Raw genomic sequence first — 23,879 nt, 5'->3', positions numbered from 1 at the left:
TAGGTTTGCTCCCCACTGGGGTCTCTAGGGTGGGAGTTACTACACCCTGAAAGCTTTCTTTCTGGAAGGCTGGGAGCAGCAGCTGTTGGACTTCTGGGGGTTCCTGCTTCACAGGGGCATTTGCAACAAGTGCAGTGGGGGCCAGGGTCATGCAGTCCTCCAGCTGGAAATAAGCCTGATCTTGGTGGCTGCCCACAGGCTGCCTCCTGGGCCATGGAGAATCTGGGACAGATGAAGAAATGGGGGAGCTCAGAATCACGGGAATCTCAGGACCTGCCTCAAGAGGACTCCTGCCCAGACCCCCTAGATGGAGACCCTAACTACAGGCCACCTCCAACCAAGCCCCACAGCTTCCCCACGGCCAAGAGCCGCAGCCGGCTCTTTGGCAGGGGTGACTCGGAGGACACATCCCTCATGGACTGCTCTTATGAGGAAGGCCAGCTGGCATCCTGCCCAGCCATCACCATCAGCCCTGTAGTCATCATCCAGAGGCCTGGGGATGGCCCCACCTGTGTCAGGTAAGCTGCATATGAAGCCCCCGCCTCCGTTTCCACCGGGAGCCTGACTGGCCCAGCTGGCTGAGACCCCAGCCATGGTGACTCCATGTGATACTTGAGTTTATGGGCAGAAGGTCATAGAGCTGGGGAGCTGAGGGGGCCTCCAGAGGTCACCTGGTCCAGCATCTGTACTCACAGAAGCTATAGGACATGTGGCCACACGTGCTGGCATATATGCTGATCCTAGCTGTTGGCTGATCTCTGGGTCCAGGCTTTGAAGGTGCACCAGCCTCAATCATGTAGACTTTAAGTTGGAAAGCTTAAGGGCAAGACGCTTTTAAACAGAGTACAAGACTGCTTCAGTGAGGTTCAGAAACCTCCCACCACCTCCAAGGCAGGACAAGGGCTCCCCTGGTCTGGCTGACTCCTGGGGCTCTATGAGGATGCTCTTCCACTTAGCTGAACCCCTGTCCCCAATCCCCTCCAGGCTACCCCAGCCTCCAAGCGGGCAGAGAAGTGAGTGCCTGGGTGTTGCAGGAAGTAGTGGCTGCAGAGATTTTCTAGCTGATGCCTACAGACAGAATGGGGGTACATGTGCCCCACTGTTCCCTGTTACAACTTGGTCTGAGGGGTGGCTTTCTTTTTACATTTACCCCCTTTCGGTTTGCCTCGGGATTTAGTTGTTCTCCCTGACCAGCTCTGAAGGTCTCAAGGCCAAGGGGAGACCAGAATATGAGACAAAGGTATTCTCTGGTCCACAGGCAGCTGTCCCAGGACTCTGCTGCCCCTGAGAACCTCAAGCTCTACGATCGCAGGAGGATCTTTGAAGCAGTCGCTCAGAATAACTGTGAGGAGCTGGAGAGCCTGCTGCTCTTCCTGCAGAAGAGCAAGAAGCATCTCATGGACAGCGAGTTCAAAGGTGGCCCCGAGGCTGTCAGGTTCCCGGGAGGTGCCTCTCTGCAGTGCCTGCTCTGACCCCTGCTTTGTCTTGCAGACCCAGAGACAGGGAAGACCTGTCTGCTGAAAGCCATGCTCAACCTGCACAACGGGCAGAATGACACCATCCCCCTGCTCCTGGAGATAGCCCGGCAGACGGACAGCCTGAAGGAGCTCGTCAACGCCAGCTACACAGACAGCTACTACAAAGGTGAGGCGGCTGGGGCCAGTATGGCTCTGCCCACATGCTCTCCTGGAGCGACGGGGCACCCTCACAGCCCGACAAGCCTCTGAGCCCCTTACTTCCTTTCCCAGCCACCGAATCAGGATCTCCTGGTCCTGGGGGTTCCCTTCCTCTCCCACCTCTGGCTTGCTGCTCCTTGATCTTTGGCAATTTTGAGTCCTTTAGCTCCCAGTCTGGTGTTCCCAGTTCCCAGGAGGCTCTACTCCTGTTCAGGGACTCCTTGGGCATCTTTAGGGGATCCTGGCTTGCTCTGTTGGGGGAATCATCCCACACGTTCTGTCCAGGCCCTCCCTCAGCACCTGGCCAGTCACCCTCTCAGGACTACCAGTCCCAAGCCAAGAGCATGCATCTTCCACAGGCCAGACGGCGCTGCACATAGCCATCGAGAGGCGGAACATGGCGCTGGTGACCCTGCTGGTGGAGAACGGGGCTGATGTCCAGGCTGCGGCCAACGGGGACTTCTTTAAGAAAACCAAAGGGCGACCTGGCTTCTATTTTGGTAGGGAGACCATGTGGTAGACACTTAGCATCTGGGAAGTTTGAGGTGGAGACAGAGGGAGTGGAGGCTGGGTGGTGCAAGGGCCAAGCCAGTCTCTTTCTAGGGAGGCCCACCGTGTGCCTGTGGTTGGCTGCAGGTGAGCTGCCCCTCTCCCTGGCCGCGTGCACCAACCAGCTGGGCATCGTGAAGTTCCTGCTGCAGAACTCCTGGCAGCCAGCTGACATCAGCGCCAGGGACTCAGTGGGCAACACGGTTCTGCACGCGCTGGTCGAGGTGGCCGACAACACGGCTGACAACACCAAGTTCGTGACGAGCATGTACAATGAGATTCTGATCCTGGGGGCCAAAATCCACCCTACGCTGAAGCTGGAGGAGCTCACCAACAAGAAGGGGCTGACGCCGCTGGCTCTGGCCGCCCGGAGTGGGAAGATTGGGGTAGGGAGGGGGAGTCATGCCTGAGATGAGGATGCTGTGGGAGGGGGTCTGCCTGCCTTTCTGAACTTCTGGCATCAGAAGAAGCTGCCACATCAGCCTGTAGGGGGTCAGAAGGGTGGGGACGTTAAAGTAAGCCAAAGGAATTGTGAGGTGCTGAGCAGAAGCCAGCAGCACACATATGGCCAGTTCTTTTTCCTATACTATTTTTTTTTAAAAATTTTTTATTTTGTATTGGAGTATGGCCAACTAGGCTTCCCAGGTGGTGCTAGCAGTAAAGAACCTGTCTGCCAATGCAGGAAACAAGAGACATGAGTTCGATCCCTGAGTTGGGAAGATCCCTTGGAGGAGGGCACGGCAACCCACTCCAGTATTCCTGCCTGGAGAATCCCATGGACAGGGGAACCTGGCGAGCTATAGTCCATGGGGTGGAGAAGAGTCGGACATGACTGAAGCAACCGAGCACACGAGCATGCATAGCCAATTAATAAACAGTGATAGTGCCAGGTGAACAGTGAAGAGACTCGGCTGTGCATATACATGTATGTGCTATCCCCCAAACTCCCCTCCTGTCCAGGCTGCCCACATGTGGCCGTTTCTGATTTTCAACTCTGAGCGTCACCAACAAGCCAGGGGGTGAGGGTGGGTTGAGCCGAGAGTGAAATGGAAAGAGAAGCTGTTGGTAATTTTTCATGCAAGACAGGACTTTTAGTCGGTGGATGATGTCAGGCCATGGAAGGCTGAAGATGGGGCTGGGCAGCTGGGAATTGGGGGTAGGGTGGGAGTTTCTCAGTACCAGGGGATTCTGGGAGCTGGTCCCTGCTCATACTGAGTCTCTTAGGACGAGAAGCCTGGCTTTATAACTTTGGTTGTATTTCTTGAATTTTCTTTATTTCCTTTTGGCTTGAGGTTTTCTAGAGGGGACCACTGCAGTCCTTCACTGAGAACTAGGGGGCCAGGTGTGACCAGGTGATAGGTCTGAGGCACTGGGCAGCTTGATCTAGAAGGCAGTTAAGAGATCGCTGAATGTGGGTGGGGACCGTCCTGGGCTTCAATGGACTCGGAAGCAGAATTACTCTTGGAACAGAGCTAGTGGCCTGTACAGGGCCTCAGGCTAGCCTCTAACAGGTTCTTGTGTCCCTGGGGCAGGTCTTGGCTTACATTCTCCAGAGGGAGATCCAGGAGCCTGAGTGCAGGCACCTGTCCAGGAAGTTCACCGAGTGGGCTTATGGGCCTGTGCACTCCTCACTCTACGACCTGTCCTGTATCGACACCTGTGAGAAGAACTCGGTGCTAGAGGTGATCGCCTACAGTAGCAGCGAGACCCCTGTGAGTGGACCGGGGCTGGGACCCAGCTTCCGGTCTCACTGCAGGGAGGGCTTCCAGCCTCACTACAGCCCCAGCCCCCTCTCCAGCCCATAGTCTAACTCTGCCTGTCCTCCCATCACCTGCTACCTGGGGCTTGGACCCTGCCGCCTCACCTCCCCATTTATTCCCACTGAATGTTTTCCTGTATCATACACTCAATACATGATAACATTACAATAAAACTTTAACATTTCAAAAGTAGATAGACAAGAATCCTCCATTTATACCACATGAAAACATATAGCTTCATTTTGTTTATATAAATGGGATCATACTCCATATAGTACAGAAAACCATTTTTTGTTTTTTCACTTAGTGGCATGTCTTACAGATAGTTTTATATCAGCACATATGGGTCTACTTTATTTTTTAAAAAATGACTACAAATACGGGCTTCCCAGATGGCTCAGTGGTGAAGAATCTGCCTGCCAATGCAGGAGACGTGGGTTCGATCCCTGGGTTGGGAAGATCCCTTGGAGAAGGAAATGGCAACCCACTCCAGTATTCTTGTCTGAGAAATCCATAGACTGAGTCTGGTGGGGTCACAAAAAGTTGGGTACAACTTAGCGACTAAAGAGCAAAGTAGCAGTAAGTATTCCACGATAGCTGCTGCTGCTGCTGCGAAGTCGCTGCAGTCGATAGGGATGGGGGTAAATATCCACAGGAGGACTTTTGAGTTATTTCCAGTTTTTTCGTACTACATGCTGCAGGTTGTTTGGCACGGGCTTGAGAATTTTTCTATGAAGGACACCTGGAATTGGAATTGCTAAATCAGAACTTATGTCCTCAAGATTGCATGAAAGCACTTGCCTACCATCAGTAGGTACACATCTACCCAAGTCTTTGCCAACCTGGGTATTACCTTTCTTTTTTTTCCCAAAACTAGTTTAAGTCCATGGAGCCCAAACAGCTATTTCACTGATGTCTTAATTCTTGTTTTCTTGATTGCTGTGAGGTTGAGAATTTTTTCATATGTTTTCAACCATTTGTATTTCTTTCGTAGAATAGCAACATTCATTATCCTTTGCCGTCTTTTCTACTGGACTATTTGCCTCATCCTTTTAGTACGTAGAGGCTCTTGTTCTAAAATGAATTGGTCCTTTCTCTACTGCACATATTTCGGATGTTTTATTTTCTCCTAGTCTCCTAGCCTCTTACAAAATTCATTTGAATCATTTGGGTCCATCTTAGAGTCACTAGTCCAATTACACTGCACAACAGGGGTTACACAACTAGAAGGTGGGCCATTCAAGGAGCCTGCTGGTCCAGACTTGTGACCCCCTGCTGCTGCTCAGGCCAAGGGCGTGGTCATTCAGAAAGTGGGTATGAAGAGTCCCTGGGGCTGAAGGGGGCCTGCAAGGCGGATCTTACTGGGAGGAGTGGGCCTTACCTCTCTTTGCTTCCCTTAGAATCGCCATGACATGCTCTTGGTGGAGCCGCTGAACCGCCTCCTGCAGGATAAGTGGGACAGATTCGTCAAGCGTATCTTCTACTTCAACTTCTTTGTCTACTGCTTGTATATGATCATCTTCACCACGGTCGCCTACTACAGACCTGCGGGAGGCCGGGTGCGCCTGAGGCTTGGGCCTCAAGGGGGAAGCGGGGAGGGGACGGGCGTTCCTAGAAGACCCCAAGACCCCGGACCAGGCGGGGCCCAGGAGACATGGAAGGGCCGCCTGGAGATCTTACGTTCCTGGGCTCAGTCATCCTTCTCCTGGTTGTCCCGCACCTGCTTCGTGTTCTCAGCCCCTTCTTCGGCCTCCTGGTTCTGAGAGGCTGAGCCTATGGTCGCTGAGGTACCTGATTGTAGAGGGGGTGAACTAGGTTGGAAAGGATGCAGGGATTAGGGGGCTGGAAGCGGCTCTCCACTGGGCTGGGTGTCTTCAGGGTCGTGGGTGGTGCAAGCCCTGAGCACATTGCCAACTCTCTCTCCTGCCTGCTTTTGTTCACTCATTCACACACGATTCATTCCCTGGACACAGACTTTGAGCACTGCTTCTAAGCAAGGCCCTGGACCATGCATCAGCTCAACCTAAGATCAGACTTTCCCTGCTATCAGAAGTCATAGGCTACCTCAAGTTTCTTAACTGAGTCCTTCATTCAATATCCCAGCACTTAACTTGCTGCCTTTATTTCCAGAGTGCCTTGCTTATAAATTTGGCTGAAAAACTCAACTTCCTAGTTAGGTGGAATCTGATTTCTATACATCTATTAAGGCCATCTAATGAGTTTCCTTTATTTATTTATATTTTTGGCCTCACTGAATGCATATGAGATCTTAGTTCCCCAATCAGGGATTAGACCTTCGTTCCCTATAGTGGAAGCACAGGGTCTTAATCACTGGGCTGCCAGGGCTGACTTTAAGAGAAAAGAGAAATGTGCTAATGAAACGAGCTAGTGAGAGTTGGACATGACTGAAGCGACTTAGCAGCAGCAGCAGCAGTGAAGCAGTGCTTATGAAATACGGATGGTAGGCTGAAAGGAAACCCACTCTAGAAAACTGTGTGACCGCATTCTTTTCATCATCTGAGGGAAACCTTGACAGTTCTGGGAGATCGGGGGTTCACCATAGGCTGCGGGAACAGCAGGGAGCACATGGCATTGTGTCTGTAAGGGTGTTTCCACCTATGCCACCACTGTCCTCCCAGCCAAGCAGAGCTCTGGACTAGGGCATCACGCGAGAGCCAGCACAGTACATCAGGGATGCTCCTCTTACCCCCTGGAGGCTCTCCTCTTGCCCCTTGGGAATCAGGTCCCATCTCCTCACAGGTGCCCCCATAGTAATACGTTGTCTTTGTTTGGGTCTACTCCTGATGAAGGCTAAGCCTCTCCAGAAGGGGCTGGGTCTTAATCACAAGGCTTTGCACCTGGTAAATGTTTGTTGAATGAATGAGTGAGTGGAATCATTAATCTCTTTGTCCTTTGCAGCCTCCCTTTAAGCTGAAACACACTGTAGGGGACTATTTCCGAGTCACTGGAGAGATTATTTCTGTGGCAGGTGGTATCTACTTTTTTTCCCGAGGGGTAAGCATTCCTTCCCATGCTGTGAGTTTCCATTATCACCTAAACAAAAAGCCAAGAGACTCATTCAGTGCTCACCATTGTTTTAAAAACCTTTTTATATTGTATTGGGGTATATCTGATTAACAACGTGAGAGTTTCAGGTGAACAGTGAAGAGATTCAGCCATACATATACCTGTATCCATTCTTCCCCAAACTTCCCTCCCATCCAGACTGCCGCATAACATTGAGAAGAGTTCCCTGTGTTATACAGTAAGTTGCTATTGGTTATCCATTTTATTTTATTTTGTTTTTTTTTTGGTTATCCATTTTAAATATAGCAGTGGCTCACTCACTTTTTAATTCATCAACCATGTAACAGCCCTGCTTGAGAACCTTAGAGATGCATAGGTTAAGATGAGAACCCTCAGGCATTCACAGCTGGGGAGAGGGTACTGGTTTGCCCAGTGTGTCCCCTTGCAGACCCAGGTCAGTCACACTTGAAGACAGGCAGTCAGGGCTGTCCACTGAACGTAATATTTTAATTACAGAGGTAGAGTGCAAGTCTCTTACGAGACAGGATCGTGACTGGTAGCTGTTTAATTAATTGAAACAGTTCAGTAAAAGCTCAGAAGAATGAAATATGTATATACTGGAACCATTTTATTATTTGTTTATTTTTAAAAGACAGCCCCCGCCCTTTTTTTGGCCATGCCACGTGGCTTGTGGGATCTTAGTTCCCTGACCAGGGATCAAACCTGTGCCCCTTGCAGTAGAAGCATAAAGTTCTAACCACTGGACCACCAGGGAAGTCCCTGAAATCATTTTAACTAAAATCCCCAAACATGCATATTCCTAGGCCATTCTTCTAATATACGTGGGACCTCTGTTTCATGCACAAAGGATTCTGAATGCAGAATTTGAGATAATTATGAGTTTTTCCCCTTAATCTTTTTGATCTAAGCCACACTGTTTTTCAGTAACTCATCTTTAAGGAGTCTTTCCTAATCATTGGACGCTGTCTTCATAGAAACAAACGTCTTTATTTTCACACTCATGGTTTATATTATCACAAAGTATGAAACTGTAGTAGCAAGTGCAGTGGGCAAAAAAGCATTCTTGGCAAACAGGATTAACCACTGGGAGGGCACGGAGCGTGTGAGCATCCTGGAGAGGAGCATTCACCATGGGCATCAGGCAAAATGTTTTCAGAGAGTGAAGAGCACCGGTTTATCCAATGAGTTAGTTCAGTGGAGGCTGGTTAAAGAACTTTTACTTTAATTCAAACTTAGTTAGAAAAAGCACAAATTAGAAAGGAGGGGGGAAAAAATCGCCCAATCCCATCATTCAAGCATAGCGATTGATACTATTTTGGTGGCTTAACTTCTAGATACAGTTGTAATTTCACTCTATTTTAGAAAATTCACCTGACCGAGTCATACGATATTACCCCATTAGTCTGACCCAGGCTGTCCCACTGTCTTCATTATCTTTGCTTTGCTGCACTTCTGTGGTACATCGTGGTGCTGTTTAGAAAACAGTCTAGTTGCTCAGTGTTTAACCTTTCCTGAGATCTTATTCTCTGTTTACCTGCAGATTCAGTATTTCCTGCAAAGGCAACCGTCACTGAAGACCTTGTTTGTGGACAGCTATAGTGAGATGCTTTTGTAAGTGATACTGACTCTTATGCCTCTGCAGCAGATAGCATCTTTTGACCATGAGACCCAGGATGACAGCAGTCAGCTCATTCTCACTCATTCTCTCACCTACACTGGGCCTGGAACCTAGTAGGGCTTCACAAACATGTTGAATGAATGATGGAAGGCACCCAGTAAACCTTTGCTGGGTGAGTGAATATTGAGGGTCCACTCTGCACCAGGTATGTTCCAGGTACTAGGGAATGACCAACCTGTTCCCCAGGCTCCCGTGGTCTATAGTCAGAGTTAGATGTACCCTTGTTCCTTTTTTCCATCCTTTTATCCATCCATCTGGGAAGGGACCGCTGAGCAGACCCTGTCATGGGATTGCCCACATGTCCTCTAAGCCTGTCCAGGCCTCTGATGGGCAGCCCCCGCCAGCCTGAGGAGCAGAAAGGACATCTTCCCTGGCTCTGCTCCTGAGTTTGAGGATGTGACTAGCAGACTCTACCTGTGGTTTTTCGGGAGCGCACAGCCTGTTCTCCTCACGAGCCTAGGCCTCCTAGACTCTCTGCCGTCTGTGAGGCTATTGTTCCCAGGAACTGCGTAGGGAGGTTGTTGGAGCTAAAGCCCTGTTTTCCAGCCTGTTTTCATTGTTGCTTTTAGATTCCTTTTCTTTTTTTTCCTAATTGCTCCTCCCATGAAATCTCTTACCACAGATATGCTGTATATCTGTTTATGTACTATATTTATTCATTTAAAAAATTTATTCATTTGCTTTTGGCTGTGCTGGGTCCTGCTGCATTCAGGCTTTCTCTAGTTGCAGCGAGCAGGGGCTACTCTCTAGTTGGGGTGCCGGGCTTCTCATCCCAGTGGTTTCCCTTGTGGCAGAGCACAGGCTCTAGGCGCATGGGCTTCAGCAGTTGCAGCACATGTGCTTAGTTGCCCTGTGGCATCTGGGATCTAGTTCCCTGACCAGTGATCGAACCCCTGAGCCTGCATTGGCAGGTGGATGCTTAACTACTGGACCACCAGGGAGGTACTGTCTTTATATCTGTGCATTGTGTGTAAAGAGAATAGGATTTTGCACACGTACCTTCCTCCTATCCCCCCACCAGCACCCGGGACTGATTTTTGCCTCTTTGGGACAATATCGCTCCCACTGACACTCATGGAGGTAGGATGGCCATCCCCTCTCCCACCTCCCCCTGTGGCCTTTGAGGGGAGGTCCTGGCATCTTGGGGCTTCCCAGGTGGCGCTAGTGGTAAAGAACCCACCTGCCAGTGCAGGAGATGTAAGAGCCGTGGGTTTGACCCCTGGATCGGGAAGATCCCCTGGAGGAGGGCGTGGCAACCCACTCCAGTATTTTTGCCTGGAGAATCCCCATGGACAGAAGAGCCTGGTGGGCTACAGAGCTGAACGTGTTCTCAAAGAGCTGAACACGACTGAAGGGACTTAACGTGCATGCGCGCCAGGCACCTGGGGTCCTGTCTGTGCGGGTGCCTGTGGGCAGGGCCTGCTGTCCCTCCTCCTCAGCTTCATGCAGTCGCTGTTCATGCTGGCGACCGTGGTGCTGTACTTCTGCCGCTGCAAGGAGTACGTGGCTTCCATGGTGTTCTCCCTGGCCATGGGCTGGACCAACATGCTCTACTACACCCGCGGCTTCCAGCAGATGGGCATCTACGCCGTCATGATCGAGAAGGTGGGTGCCGGTGCCCCGGGGCTCCTCCTCAGAGCCTGACTACCTCCTGGGGGCGTGCAACCCAGCTCCGCAAACTCCATCCATCCTCTCTGTGTTGTCTGGGAAGGTCCTGCTTTAAGACCCACTTTCCCAGAGAATTCCCCAACAATCAGGCAATCTGGCCTTGACCCAGGGTTGGGGGCGCCCTTGAAACATGACCGCCCCCACACCTGCCAGGCTCCCTCTCCCACCAGAAGTTAAGTCTCTCATGACTCCTGAGCTGAAAACCACCAAACCAAACCTAGCTGTCTGTCCTCTGATTTCACCTGGGCTCAAGAAAGAGCCCCGGGCTGACACAGCCCTGGTACCTGCCTTGGCCCCTCCCGGGCCTGGAGGAGGGTCTCACAGGCCCACTCTCTCCTGCAGATGATCCTCAGAGACCTGTGTCGCTTCATGTTTGTATACCTCGTGTTCCTGTTCGGGTTTTCCACAGGTAATGGGGTGTGGTCAGGGCTGCTGGGAGGCCTGGGCTCCCGCTGACCTCGACTTCCTGAGGACTCTGCAGGGTTGCGTGGGGAGAGGCCCGCCGGGGTGTGTGTCTGCAGGAGACAGAGCAGACGGACAAGGAGCACCCTGAAATAATAATAGTAGGAGAACCTGGAGATTGATTCATAAAAGATTTTAGGTCATTTTGGAGGTATAAAATGCTGCTTGCCTGTGGTATAGTTGCATCTTGACTCAAAAAATTTTTTATAATTGATTTATTTTAATTGGAGGAGAATTACTTTACAGTATTGTGGTGGGTTTTGCCATATATCAGTATGAATTGGCCATAGACATACATGTGTCCCTGCCCTCCTAAACCTCCCTCCCCACCCTAGGCACAAGATGTCTACACTCTTTGCCCAGAGTCCCCTAGTTGTTTTACCACATTTAAAAAATCACTTTCTCTTCCACTACATACACATACACACACCACACACAAGTGCTTAGTTGCTCAGTCGTGTCCGACTCTTTGCGACCCCATGGACTGTAGCCCACCAGGCTCCTCGGTTCATGGGGATTCTTCAGGTAAGAATACCGGAGTTGGTTGCTATGCCCTCTTCCAGATAACCTTCCCAACCCAGGGATCGAACCCAGGTGTCCTGCATTGCAGGCAGATTCTTTACCATCTGAGCCACCAGAACAGCCCAAAAATAATGAACTGGGTAGCCTATCCCTTCTCCAGGGGATCTTCCCAACCTAGGAATCAAACTGGGGTCTCCTGCGTTGCAGGCAGATACACACTACACCATACTTATAAAAAAAAAAACAAAACAGAATTGCAGATATGATCAGTCCTTTACCACTAAATACTTCAGTGTGTATTTCCTGAAAACAAGAACATTTTCTTACACAAACACAGCATAATGATCCAAATCAGGAAATTAACATCAATACTGGACTATTAGCTAATCTTCCAGCCTTCTTCAAATTTCACCAATTGTCCTAATAATGTCTTTTGTAGAAAGGAAAATCCCAGATAACACATTACAGTCACTTGTCAAGCCTGTTTAGTCTCCTTCAGTCTGGAGCAGTTTCCTCACTCTTTCCTTCTCTTTTGTGACCTTCACATTTTTATTGAGTAAAGGGCAGTTTTTTAAGTGTCTCTTGGTTTGGGTCTAGCTGATGTTCCTTTACAGTTAAATTCAGGTGTGCATTTTTGGTCAAAATATCAAGGAAGGAATGTGTTTTCCTTATATCAGGTATCCCATGATGTCTGTCTGTCCCTTTCTAGTGGTGCTAACTTTGTGGTTTTTTAAATCAATTCATTTATTTTTGGCTGGGCCTTCATTGCTGCGCACAGGCTCTCTCTAGTTGCAATGAGCAGATTATGACAAACTGATAGTTCTGAAGAACGGAGTACATTTTTTTTTTTCCCTTTAAATTCACACAAAAATGCCACATGGCCAAGCCAGAGTTCCTGCTGTGGACCCATCCTGGGCCAGTGGGTGTGCGGGTTGGGGACCCTGGGGTCTTAGGCTTCCATCGGCCACGTGTTCCCTGTGTCCTCCAGCGGTGGTGACACTGATTGAGGATGAAAAGAATGACTCTGCGTCGGGTGAGCCATCGACACACAGGTGGCGAGGGCATGGCTGCCGGTCGGCCGACAGCTACAACAGCCTGTACTCCACGTGTCTGGAGCTGTTCAAGTTCACCATCGGCATGGGGGACCTGGAATTCACCGAGAACTACGACTTCAAGGCTGTCTTTGTCATCCTGTTGCTGGCCTACGTGATTCTCACGTACATCCTCCTGCTCAACATGCTGATCGCCCTCATGGGCGAGACGGTGAACAAGATTGCGCAGGAAAGCAAGAACATCTGGAAGCTGCAGGTGAGCGGCACCACCAGGGGTCAGCTGCTCCGGCTGCTGCGCAACACAGCTGGGTGCACGGGGCACTCTCTGGGGAGGGCGCACACAGCCCAGCCAAACCGGGGGCTCAGGCAGCAGCCTCCCCCTCAGATGTCTCCCCTCTGGCTCCCCCTGCAGGGGTGCTTGCCCAGGGTCACCAGCGGATGTTCATAGACTCCACATCTACTGTGGGCTGGGCAGTCCCTGGGAGGAGGAGACACAGGGTTCAGCCCCATGGGGTGCCTGTCGCAGAGGATCTCCGTCTTGATTGGGCACCAGAAGCCACACTCTGGGAGCAGCTAAGATGGGATGGGCCGTGAGAGCTGTATTTTTTTGTTTGTTTGACTGCGCCGGCTCTTAGTTGCTGCACACGGCATGCAGGCTGTTAGTTGCGGCATGTGGGATATAGTTCCCTGACCAGGGATTGAACCTGGACCACCTGCATTGAGAGAGAAGAGTCTTAGCCACTGGACCACTAAGGACGTCCCCTGACAAGTGCATTTTTGAGCTTCCTAGTCCACCTCTGCCTTCCCAACTAATAATAAAAGCATCATTCTTACTAAGTAGCGCTGGCTCTACACCAGGTACTGTTCTAAGTGTCTCACTTACATGCTGTATTTAATCCTATAACACTGCTACCAAGAGGGCACTCTCAGTACCCCCGATTTTGGATGAAGGCACTGGTTTCCTAGGTGGTGCAGTGGTAAAGAATCCGTCTGCCAGTGCAGGAGATGGAGGAGATGTGGGTTCGATCCCTGGGTTGGGAAGAGCTCCTGGAGAAGGAAATGGCAGCTCACTCCAGCATTCTTGCCTGGAGAATCCCATGGACAGAGGAACCTGGCGGGCTACAGTCCATGGGGGTCGCAAAAAGGGTCAGACATGATTTAGTGACTAAACAACAACAACGAGGCAGAGAAGTTAGTTATCTGTCTCCAAAGCAACCAGTAAGTAGCCCAGCCAGGACTCAGCCCCAGGAAGTCTCACCCTCGAGGCTCTGCTCTTAACTGCTGCATTATGTTGCCCCTTCTTGAGCTCCTCGGGGAAGGGTCTGGGGCTGGCTGTGCCTGTGCAGGTCTGAGCTCCATCCAGGGGTGTGCACCTGCCGGGCTGTGAAGACCAAGCCTGGTGCAAAGGGTACTGGACGTCCGTCCTGGAGGTACAGGGACAGGAGAGCCCCTGAAGACACTTGGCAGGAGGCACTGGCAGCCGGGGTGGCCCCTGGATGAGCCCTCTGCCTCTGCCTTTTGTGTGTCCTTCCTGCAGAGAGCCATCACCATCCTAGACACGGAGAAGAGCTTCCTCAAGTGTATGAGGAAGGCCTTTCGCTCAGGCAAGCTGCTGCAGGTGGGGTACACACCTGATGGCAAGGACGACTACAGGTGGTGTTTCAGGTAATTTCCGAGGCAGGGTCAAAGCTTGGGGAGCTCGGGGGCTCAGCCACGGATATGGGGACCCACCCAGAGCTAGCTGTGAGGACAGAGATTGGCCTTAGGGCTCACCTGTGGGCATGGGGACCCACCCAGAACCAGCTGTAGGTACAGGGGCCCATGCTGGGGCTTAGTATGAACCTGGGGAACCACCTAGAGTCACCTGTGGGAACAGAAGCCTTTCTTAGGGTCTCTTGGGACCAGTCATGAGCATAGGGGACTATCCCAAGGCCAGCTATAGGTACAGGGGCTCCCCTGGGGTTGGCTGTGGGTACAGGGGACCCAGCCTAGATCTCAGACTGTGGGACCCAGACGTGAAATACTGGAAAACAAGGTGTCCAGAAGGGGTCACCTAGCCATCAGAGTCAGAACTAGGAATCCAGTCTTTAAAGTCCCTTGGCCCCAAGGTATAGTCAGAGGACGCATCTTCAGAGGTGGTGTCCAAAAGGCAGGTCCCCTCCTCCCTGGAATTCCCTGAGAGTTCAAGTGGTTGGGACTCTGTGTTCTCACTGCCGCAGGCCCAGATTTGATCCCTAGTCAGGAAATAAAGATCCCATAAGCTGCTTGGTCGGAGAAGGCAATGGCACCCCACTCCAGTACCCTTGCCTGGAAAATCCAATGGACGGAGGGGCCTGGTGGGCTGCAGTCCATGGGGTCGCCAAGAGTCGGACACGACTGAGTGACTTCACTTTCACTTTTCACTTTCATGCATTGGAGAAGGAAATGGCAACCCTCTCCAGTATTCTTGCCTGGAGAAACCCAGGGACGGGGGAGCCAGGTGGGCTGCCGTCTATGGGGTCACACAGAGCCGGACACTGAAACGACTTAGCAGCAGCAGCAGCAGCAGCAGCAGCAGCAGCAGCAAGCTGCTTGGTGTGGCAGGCTTCCCAGGTGGCGCTAGTGGTAAAGAACCTACCTGCAAAGGCAGGAAACACCAGAGACGTGGGTTTGACCCCCGGGTCAGGACGATCTCCCGGAGGAGTGTGGGGCAACCCGCTCCAGTATTCTTGCCTGGAGAATCCCCATGGAGGGAGGAGCCTGGTGGGTCCTCTCTCCTTCATTGGCAGGTGGATTATTTACCACTAGTGCCACCTGGGAGGCCCCCAGCAGTGTAGCCTGGTGGGCTACAGTCCATGGGGTCAAGAAGAGTTGGGCGTGACTGAGACGACGTAGCAAGGATGCACTTGGCAAAAACAAACACCAAAGGCAGGCCCCCCCGGGCCCTCCTCTTACCAGCTGTGTCACCCCGTCCGGGTCTACGGGGGTGCTGGGACTGCGGGGCTGTGGACCACCAGCTCCCTGCTGCCCCATCTCCTCGCAGGGTGGACGAGGTGAACTGGACCACCTGGAACACCAACGTGGGCATCATCAACGAAGACCCGGGCAACTGCGAGGGCATCAAGCGCACCCTGAGCTTCTCCCTGCGGTCAAGCCGAGGTGAGGTGCGAGCGGAAGGGGGGCAGGTGAAGCCTTGGGGTCCCCCACCCCCTGGAGCAGCTTCGGGGGTCAGCCACCTGCACACTCAGTCACAGGGGCTCACGCATGCCCACTCAGCCCACAGCTCCACGGCCCCGTACCTGCTGGCTCTGCCAGGGTTCCTGGTCATCTGTGCCCCAGGGGAGGCTGTCAGCCCACATTCAGCCTCCGGTGGGCTGCCCTGTCTCCTCCCTCCCAGTCTTTACACCTAGCGTCTGCACTCCGCAACGCGAGGCTTGCGGACACAAACAGGGACTCTCACCTGCCTCACATGCAGGCAGGCAGAGGAGGGAAGAGTGGGAGCAGAGGAGCCCCGCGGAAAACCACTACCAGGAACCAGCCCTTCAAACCGTTAATGGTAAACATTTTAAGAGTATACAGGAAATGAAAGGTCCAGGGGAAGATACTCACCTGAAAGTGAGGCACACCTAGTCTTTTATATTGAACACATTTTATAATTACAACCCTGCACTAATTCTTTTTTTTTTTAAATTGTGGTAAAATATATATAACATGAAATTTGCCATTTTAACTATTTTTTTTTCAAACCGTACGGTTTGGTGGTATTAATTTTATCCACGATGTTGGGTAAGCATCACCCTTACCTATTTCCAAAACGTTTTCAAGATTCCAAACAGGCATTCTGTACCATTCAACAATTAATCCCATTTCCCCCTCCTCCCAGTTCCTGGTAACCTCTAACCTACTTTCTGTCTCTAGGAATTTTCCTATTCTGAGTACTTCTTGTAGGAGGAATTACACAACGCTTGTCCTTTTGTGTCTGACTCAGTAGTGCTCCACTGTATGTATCTACTGTATTTTATTTACCCATTCATCTGTTCACTGACATTAGAATTGCTTCCATCTTTTTGACTGGTGTGAATAACACCGTGAACGCTAATGTACAAGGTTCTTTTTGATACTCTGCTTCCCAGTCTTTGGGATGGTAGTGGAATTGCGGGATATATGTTAATTTTATGTTTAACTTTTTTGAGAAACTGCCAAACTTTTCCAAAGCGGTTGAGTCATTTTACCTTCCCACCAGCAATGTACCAGGGTCCCACATCCTCACCTACAACTTGTGATTTCCTGTTTTTGTTTGGATTATAGCCATCCTAACATATATGCAGTAGTATCCCACTGATTTGCATTTCCATAATGACTAATGATTTTGAACATCTTTTCATGTGCTTCAGTTCAGTTCAGTTCAATTTTTTTTAATTGTTGAGTTATAAGAGTTCTTTGTATCTGCCAAATGTAATTATTTATCAGATATATAATTTTCAAATATCTTTTCTATGCTGTGAATTGCCCTTTCATGTACAAAAGCTTTTATTTTGATGAAGTCCAGTTTATCTATATTTTAAAATTAATTAACTGGAGGATAATTGCTTTACAATATTGTATTAGTTTCTGCCGTACAACGATGTGAATCAGCTATCAGTATACATACCAATTTATCTATTATTTCCTTTGGTTACTTGTTCTTTTGGTGTCGTGTCCAAGAAATCACTGTCAAATCCAGTCCAATGTCAGGAAGATTATTGCCTCTGGTTTGTTTTTTTCTTTTAGAGAGTTTTCTAATTTTAGCTCCCTACCATTTTTTCTATATCCTTTCTTTTTTAAAAATTAATTTTAAAATTTTAATTGGAGGATAATTGCTTTCCAACGTGGTGTTGGTTTGTGCCGTACACCACCACCAATCAGCCATAAATATACATATATTCTCTCCTTCTTGAGCCTCTTCCCTACCATTTTTAAGTTGCCTTTTTCTTGAGTCAGCATGTTCTTGGTTTCTGAAAACCTTGGGCTATTTCCCAGAGTTCTGACTATGTTGCTTCTAAAGTTTCTGCCTTTAAAAAAATGTTTTTGTGGCAGCATGCATGTTTGGAGCTGTCTACTTTGCCATTTGCTGGTGTCACTAATTTTGTTTTTATTGTTGCTAATTCTTAAATGAGCAAAGAATGAATCAAATGTTGGTAGGTTTTTTCCCTTGTTTTGGTTCACTGGGGAAAGGCATGATTTTTCAGGCAAACTAGCCTGATAGCATGATACTGCAGGTCTTAGATTTGCTATTGCTTCACAGAGAAGCTCACTTTTTTTTTTTTTTCTATTTTACAAACTTTTAAAAAATATCCTTTGTTGAGATGCAATTTGCATCCAATAAAATGCACATATTTTATGCATACACTTTGATAAGTTTTGACAATTCCCTGGAGAAAGAAATGGCAACCCACTCCAGTATTCTTGCCTGGGAAATCCCATGGACAGAGGAGCCTGGTGGGCTAGCAGTCCATGGGGTGGAAAAGAATTGGACAGGAAGTGGCAATTCAACCACCATCACACCCTCAGGCAACCACCGCCTCATTCAAGATATAGACTGTTTCCATCAGCCCGGAAAGGCCCTCATGCCCCTTTGTGGTCAATTCCATCCTCCTCATCCCGGGTAACTATCTAATTTCTATCTCTATAGATTAGTTTTACATCAGCTTTTGTTTACCTGAAAATGTTAATTCCCTCTTCATGTCTGAAGGATATTTTCCCAGATACAGAATTCTAGGTTAATAGGTTTTTGTTGCTTTTTAATTGTATATCTTAATTTAATTTTTTTAAAATTATGTTTTGGCTGTGCCACAGGGTGTATGGGATCTTAGTTCCTCAACAAGGGATTGAACCCATACCCCCTGCAGCGGAAGCCCAGAGTCTTAACACCTGCACCTCCAGGGAAGTCCCCTTTTGTTGTTGGTTTTAATTTCAGTACTTAAACTATGATTCTCTGCTGTCTTCTGGCCTCTGTTGTTTCTGATGAAAAATCACCCGTAATTTGCACTGCTGTTCTCCTGTCTGCGGTGTGTCTCCCCTCACGCCCTCAACTGCCTTCAAAATATTCTCTTCATCTTTGGTTTTCACCATTTCAACCAAAATGTGCGTAGGTATGCTTTTCTTTGCTTTTATCTTGCTTGTGGTTTGTTGAGATTCTTGGATCAATATGTTTCATCAAATTGTGGAGACTATATACACTTCGCTTTATTTCCCCCATGTTCTTGTTTTACAGGCACGTTGAGCCGTTTGACATTGTCCTGTGGGCTTCTGAGGCTTTGTTCATTTTCCTTCAAATTTGATAATTTTTACTGACCTGTCTCCGAGTTCATTGACCCTTCCCTCAGTCATCACCAAACTGCTATTAAGCCCATTCAGTGAATGGACTATTTGGTTCTGGAATTTCTATTTGGTTCTTTTAAAAATTAGTTTCCATTTCTCTCCTGAGATTCCTTAGCTGTTCCTTCATTAAGATTGCTTTCCTGGGACTTCCTAGGTGGTCCAGTGGTTAAAACTCCATTCTTCCAATGCAAGAGACACGGGCTTGATCCCTGGTTAGGAACTAGGATCCCAAATGTTGCGTGGTGTGGCCAAAAAAAAAAAAAAAAAAAAAAAAAAGATTGCTTTCATTTCGTTCTTTGAATGTATTTAGAAGATTTATAAGGTTTTGATTCTCCACCTACTAAATCTGCTAAATCCAACATTTGGGCCATCTTGGGGTTAGTTTCTACTGACTTTTTTTCTTGACTGTGAGTCACATTTCCCTGTTTCTTGTATGTCTAGTAACTTTTAATTGTATACTGGGCATTGTAATAATATGTTGTAGAGACTTTTGATTGAATTTTCATTCTAGCTGGCGGTTCAGTTACTGATGAATCACCTTGAACTTGTGTATGCTTAGCTTTAACATTTAATTATGGTAGATCTGTGGAAATGTCAAGGTGTTTACCAATCCCATCAAACTTGTGGGACTCAAAATCCAGACTCTTTCCTCTGTGGATCTTGTCAGCTCTTGACTTTAGGTTTTTTAAGGTGGGTCTCTCTTTCTTTCTCTCTCTGTTTTTTTTTTTTTTTTGGTTCTTGGCTGAGCTTCTGGGCAGGTAGGATCTTAGTTCCCTGATCAGGGATCAAACCCGTGCCCCCTGCATTGGAAGCATGGAGTCTTAACCACTAGACCTCCAGGGAAGTTAGAGCAGGTCTTGAGTAGACCTTGTTCTAGTGTGTATAGAGTAAGTAGGGCATTTCTGGTATTTTAGCTTGATCCTCAGAGTAGAAAAAGGGTATAAGGAGGTCTGTCCCTTGGTTGGACTGGATCTCCAATATCGCTCAGTACTGCTCAGATTCTGATGTTTCTGTCCCACTTTCAACCCCACAACAGCTACTCTCTGATAAGATTGTGCAAGTATACTAACTCTGAGCCAAGGACTTGTGGGGAACCCCATCCCAAAGACTTCTGGACCTCTACCCCCACAGCTCCCTTCTTCTTCTCCTGCACCCTGTCCCAGGGATTCTAGCTGCTTTGGCTGTTCAAACTCTGCTCTCTTCTTCCTTAGCTCAGAGGCACTTCCACACTCTGCTGAGACTCCAACTCATGGCACTACAGTCTGAGAACTAGTCCCTAAAGAGTACTTTAGGGCAATCACAGGGCTCACCTGGTGAATTTCACTTCTCTCAGCAATTGCAGCTTCTCAGGCTGTGCTCTTATGCCTGAAGACATTTGCTGCATGTATTTTGTCCTGTTTTATGTTTGTTTACAGCAGGATGGCTGGCTATCAGAGCCAAAAGTGGAAATCTATTTTATTAAGAGGCTTACTTTTGGAAAACTACTCAAGGGCTTCTTCGGTTTTCCCAAGGGCCTCCTTCAGGCCACTATACTTCCCCCTGCTCATCCCGAGTTTCATTAGAAGCATTCCCTGTGTCAGAGTACTTATTGATGCTCTTTTTCAGTTGTTAACTGGTCCAGCTTCACCACAGAGCCATTCAGAGATGGCTTTGCATGTGATATGAACAGTTTTCTGACATTGCTCATTGATTTCATGAAACTACGCACCTTTGACAAGATTTGCTGTTTCACTTTGCAGTTGTGTTTGCATGACATTGTTGACTGTTTACAGCATTGCTCATTCACTGTACTATTAATAAAGCCATTGACCCAGTGGCAGGGATACACACACAACTCATGTTACTTGGGGTGCGGCTTGGAGATGGTTAGAGGTTCCCTGGTTTCACACATATGATTAATTAGGAAGCATTTCCTGAAGATTTTGCTTTCCTAATCAACTTTGTAACAGTGGAAACTCCAGTAATGAGTAGTGAGATCATTTAATAATGAGGAACTCTCCCCACCCACTTAGCCCATGTGATTGGGAAGGGGTGAGGGAATGCATCAGAGAAAGGGCAGGGGAGATAGTGGTCAGTGGCTGAGCCAGGGAGAGCATGTGAGGGGGTCTCGGCATTAAGACTGAGGGAAGTGGGTGCTGGGAGCCCCACGCCTTCTTTGAGGGCCCGGGAACTGGAGCTGGGTCAAGCAGTCTCTGAGGTTGGGTTTCCCCAACCAGCCAGCCAGGCAGGCAGAAAGGAGACGGTGTCTCAGTGAGCACTTGGCCTGTCTCCCCATGGAGCCCCCCTGCTTCTATGCCTTCTCTAAAACCTCCATCAGCCATCTACTTAGTATCAGATGGGGCTTGGGAAGCAGGCCAGGGTCAGCCTGTGGGCCCAGGGGAAACCCAGGACCTGGAGAATTCAGCTGGGCCCAGCTTCCCATGTTCCTGATGCCTTTGAGACGTGGCCAGGACAGGACACCAGCGGAGGGGAATGAACTGTGGCCTGAGGGCAGAAGGTATGATTTAGGCTGGCTTTCTAGAGAGATCAGACCTGAGAGGGCCAGCCAGAGGGCTTGGCTGACCGGGGCTCTGGCAAGTGGGAGGAAAGCTTGTATAGCTGTCCCCCTGGGCTGTCACTTCTCTGAGGGTCACCATGGGGGAGGGGGGCGGGCGGCTGGAGATCCCATGAGGGTGACAGTGGGGTCTTCCTCAGGGCCTTCCTGGGATTTCAGGCCACACATGAGAGCCCACGTCAGGGCCCAATGTTGTTATGGTTCCCTTGGCGTTGTTCCCAATCCACTGTTCACTGGTGGGGTCTGGGCCCCAGATCCTGATTCTCCGGCTGGTGTTCATCCCCTGCAGCTGATCTGGTGTGGAGCTGCTCCCGGGGTAGCCCCAGTGCCTCTTTCACTCCCACGTGGGCAGGGAAGAAACAGAGGCTGAGAGTAGCAAGCCTGGACTCTCCTGGGGCCACAAGCAAGTCAGGGTGGAGTCGAGGAGGGGAATTTAGGAGCTGCCTGAGCAGGTGAGGCTCCTGGAGCAGCTGAGGGAAGAGGAAACAGCCCCCATCCCTGTGTCCTGGAAGCACTGAGGTGCCTACGCCCCACTTTATCTAGAGGGTGGTAATGCCAAACAACTCTTTGGTATCATTTTGCTGCCTCCAAGGCAGTATTAGGCTTCCCTGGTGGCTCAGCGGTAAGGAAGCCGCCTGCAATGCAGGAGATGCAGGTTCCATCCCTGGGTCAGGAAGATCCCCTGGAGAAGGAAATGGCAACCCACTCCAGTATTTTTGCCTGGGAAATCCCGTGGACAGAAGATTCTTGCGGGCTACAGTTTATGGGGTCATAAAGAGTCAGATACAACCAAAGCGACTAAACAACAATGAAGGCAGTAATAGTATTTCATCATTGTTCAGTTGCAGGGAGGAACTGGAAGAACTTTGCCCTGGTTCCCCTCTTACGAGATGCAAGTACTCGAGAAAGGCACCCTGCCCAGCCTGAAGAAGTTCACCTGAGGCACTTCACAGGGTCCCTCAAGCCCGAAGATGCTGAGGTCATCAAAGATTCTGCTGCTTTAGAGGAGAAGTGAGGGGCTGCACAGGGTGCTCTCCACCCTGTGGGCCTTGGGTACCCCACTGCCACTGGTGATGGGCATGTAGGGGCCTCTAGGGAGTCTCAGCAGCCTGGCCCCACCAGCGTCGCCTCCCAGCCTTTACTGGACAAGCTGTGGGAGGTGTTGCTGGATGCCCAGGAAGAGTCATCCAACCTTCGCTGTCTCCAGCTGCATCTCCTAAGACAAAAGGATCTCGCTTTCTGGGGTTTACTGACTTTATCAAACATGCGAATGAGAAGTCTCCACATGCATGTATGCAATGCCCCTTTGATTTTCTATTCCTAGGAGTGAAAGGCAGCGAAGCCCAGGGAAACACCTCTGAGAACAAAATGCTTCCTTTGAGATAAAATGCCCAAGCGTCTGTCTGTATTGTGCTTAGTATCTCCGCTGTCCAGAGTGGTCTGGGATGGTGACGGTTGCTCAGCTGGAGAAGGTGGGGGAACCTGGCCCTCTTCCCAGCTCTGCCAGAATCAGGTGTTTCTGGAGTGACTCCCTCCTTCTATGTGATGCATCGTAGTTCCAAAAATATTGCTCTGCTGCTGCTGCTAAGTCGCTTCAGTCGTGTCCGACTCTGTGCGACCCCATAGATGGCAGCCCACCAGGCTCCCCCATCTCTGCTGTTCAAATAAAAGTATGGGACCATGTCCCAAAACCATGTGGCAAGAATTTTTTTAAATAATCTTCCATCTATGTGGCCATAGTCCCTGCTTGCCTGCAGTGGTACCTATTTCCATCTCCACTCAACTTGCCATCCATCAGATAAATACAGAAATAAACATATATGTCATACCAAGTGTGAACTGCGTGTCAGTCATTGGGCCAGTGCGGCTCTTTGGTTCCATGTGGTCTGTGTGTGCATGTGTGTGTACCCATGTGCTTGTATGTGGAACCCTGTATGGCTAGGAGCCTCTCGTCATGCTTTACTTGTCACCTGTGGGTAAGGGCACTCCTCCTACCATAGTTAGCAAACTGTGGGCCATGGGCCAAATTGGGTCTGCCACCTATTGTAGTAAACTTTTAAAGAAATTTTTTGGCCAGTGCCCTGAAGCATGTGGGACCCTTGTTCCCTGACCAGGGATCAAACCCACATCCCTTGCTTTGAAAACATGGAGTCTTAACCACTGGAGCACCAGAGAAGTTCTTAAACAAACTTTTATTTTTCAAGTAATGTAGCCTTTCATTTATATACCCTATCTGGCCATTGTCGTGCCACCATGCAGAGCTGAGCAGTTGCAAGAGATTGAATAGCCTGCAAATAGCTGCAAAGCTGGGCCTTTCTGGAAAATTTTGAGGATCCCTATATTATGGACTGGAATTTAAGAAGGAATGATCTAGAAAAGTACTCTGTCCCAGACACCAATGGGTTTTGTTATGTCTGTGGAGTGTGGAATGAGCTATCCAGTCATTAACTTGTGGGGTGTTGGTCCACAAGATGAAGAATGACATTAGCTGAGGCCAGGCTTCGGTGCTTTTGTGAGAGGTCTGTGGACATATGTCTGTGTTTTGTTATGACTGAGCTATCCAGTCATTAA

At 49.4% G+C, this 23,879-nt stretch overlaps 1 protein-coding gene across 1 annotated transcript; it reads left to right on the top strand.

Annotated features, from left to right (window-relative positions):
* The first annotated feature begins 204 nt into the window (after positions 1–204).
* Positions 205–23,141, top strand: TRPV1 (transient receptor potential cation channel subfamily V member 1). The gene is made up of 15 exons (XM_069603137.1): positions 205–518; positions 1,259–1,416; positions 1,492–1,644; positions 2,036–2,176; positions 2,313–2,611; positions 3,758–3,937; positions 5,386–5,544; positions 6,905–7,000; positions 8,574–8,644; positions 10,151–10,316; positions 10,722–10,788; positions 12,352–12,671; positions 13,953–14,080; positions 15,438–15,553; positions 22,151–23,141. Exons 1-15 carry the CDS (start codon positions 214–216, stop codon positions 22,321–22,323), a joined length of 2,532 nt encoding a protein of 843 aa, XP_069459238.1. The 5' UTR covers positions 205–213; the 3' UTR covers positions 22,324–23,141.
* The last annotated feature ends 738 nt before the right edge of the window (positions 23,142–23,879 follow it).

This window comes from Ovis canadensis, chromosome 11, assembly GCF_042477335.2.
Source record: "Ovis canadensis isolate MfBH-ARS-UI-01 breed Bighorn chromosome 11, ARS-UI_OviCan_v2, whole genome shotgun sequence".
Taxonomy (NCBI): domain Eukaryota; kingdom Metazoa; phylum Chordata; class Mammalia; order Artiodactyla; family Bovidae; genus Ovis; species Ovis canadensis.
The sequence above is the reverse complement of the archived record's forward strand: the minus strand, read 5'-3'. Positions and strand labels throughout refer to the sequence as shown.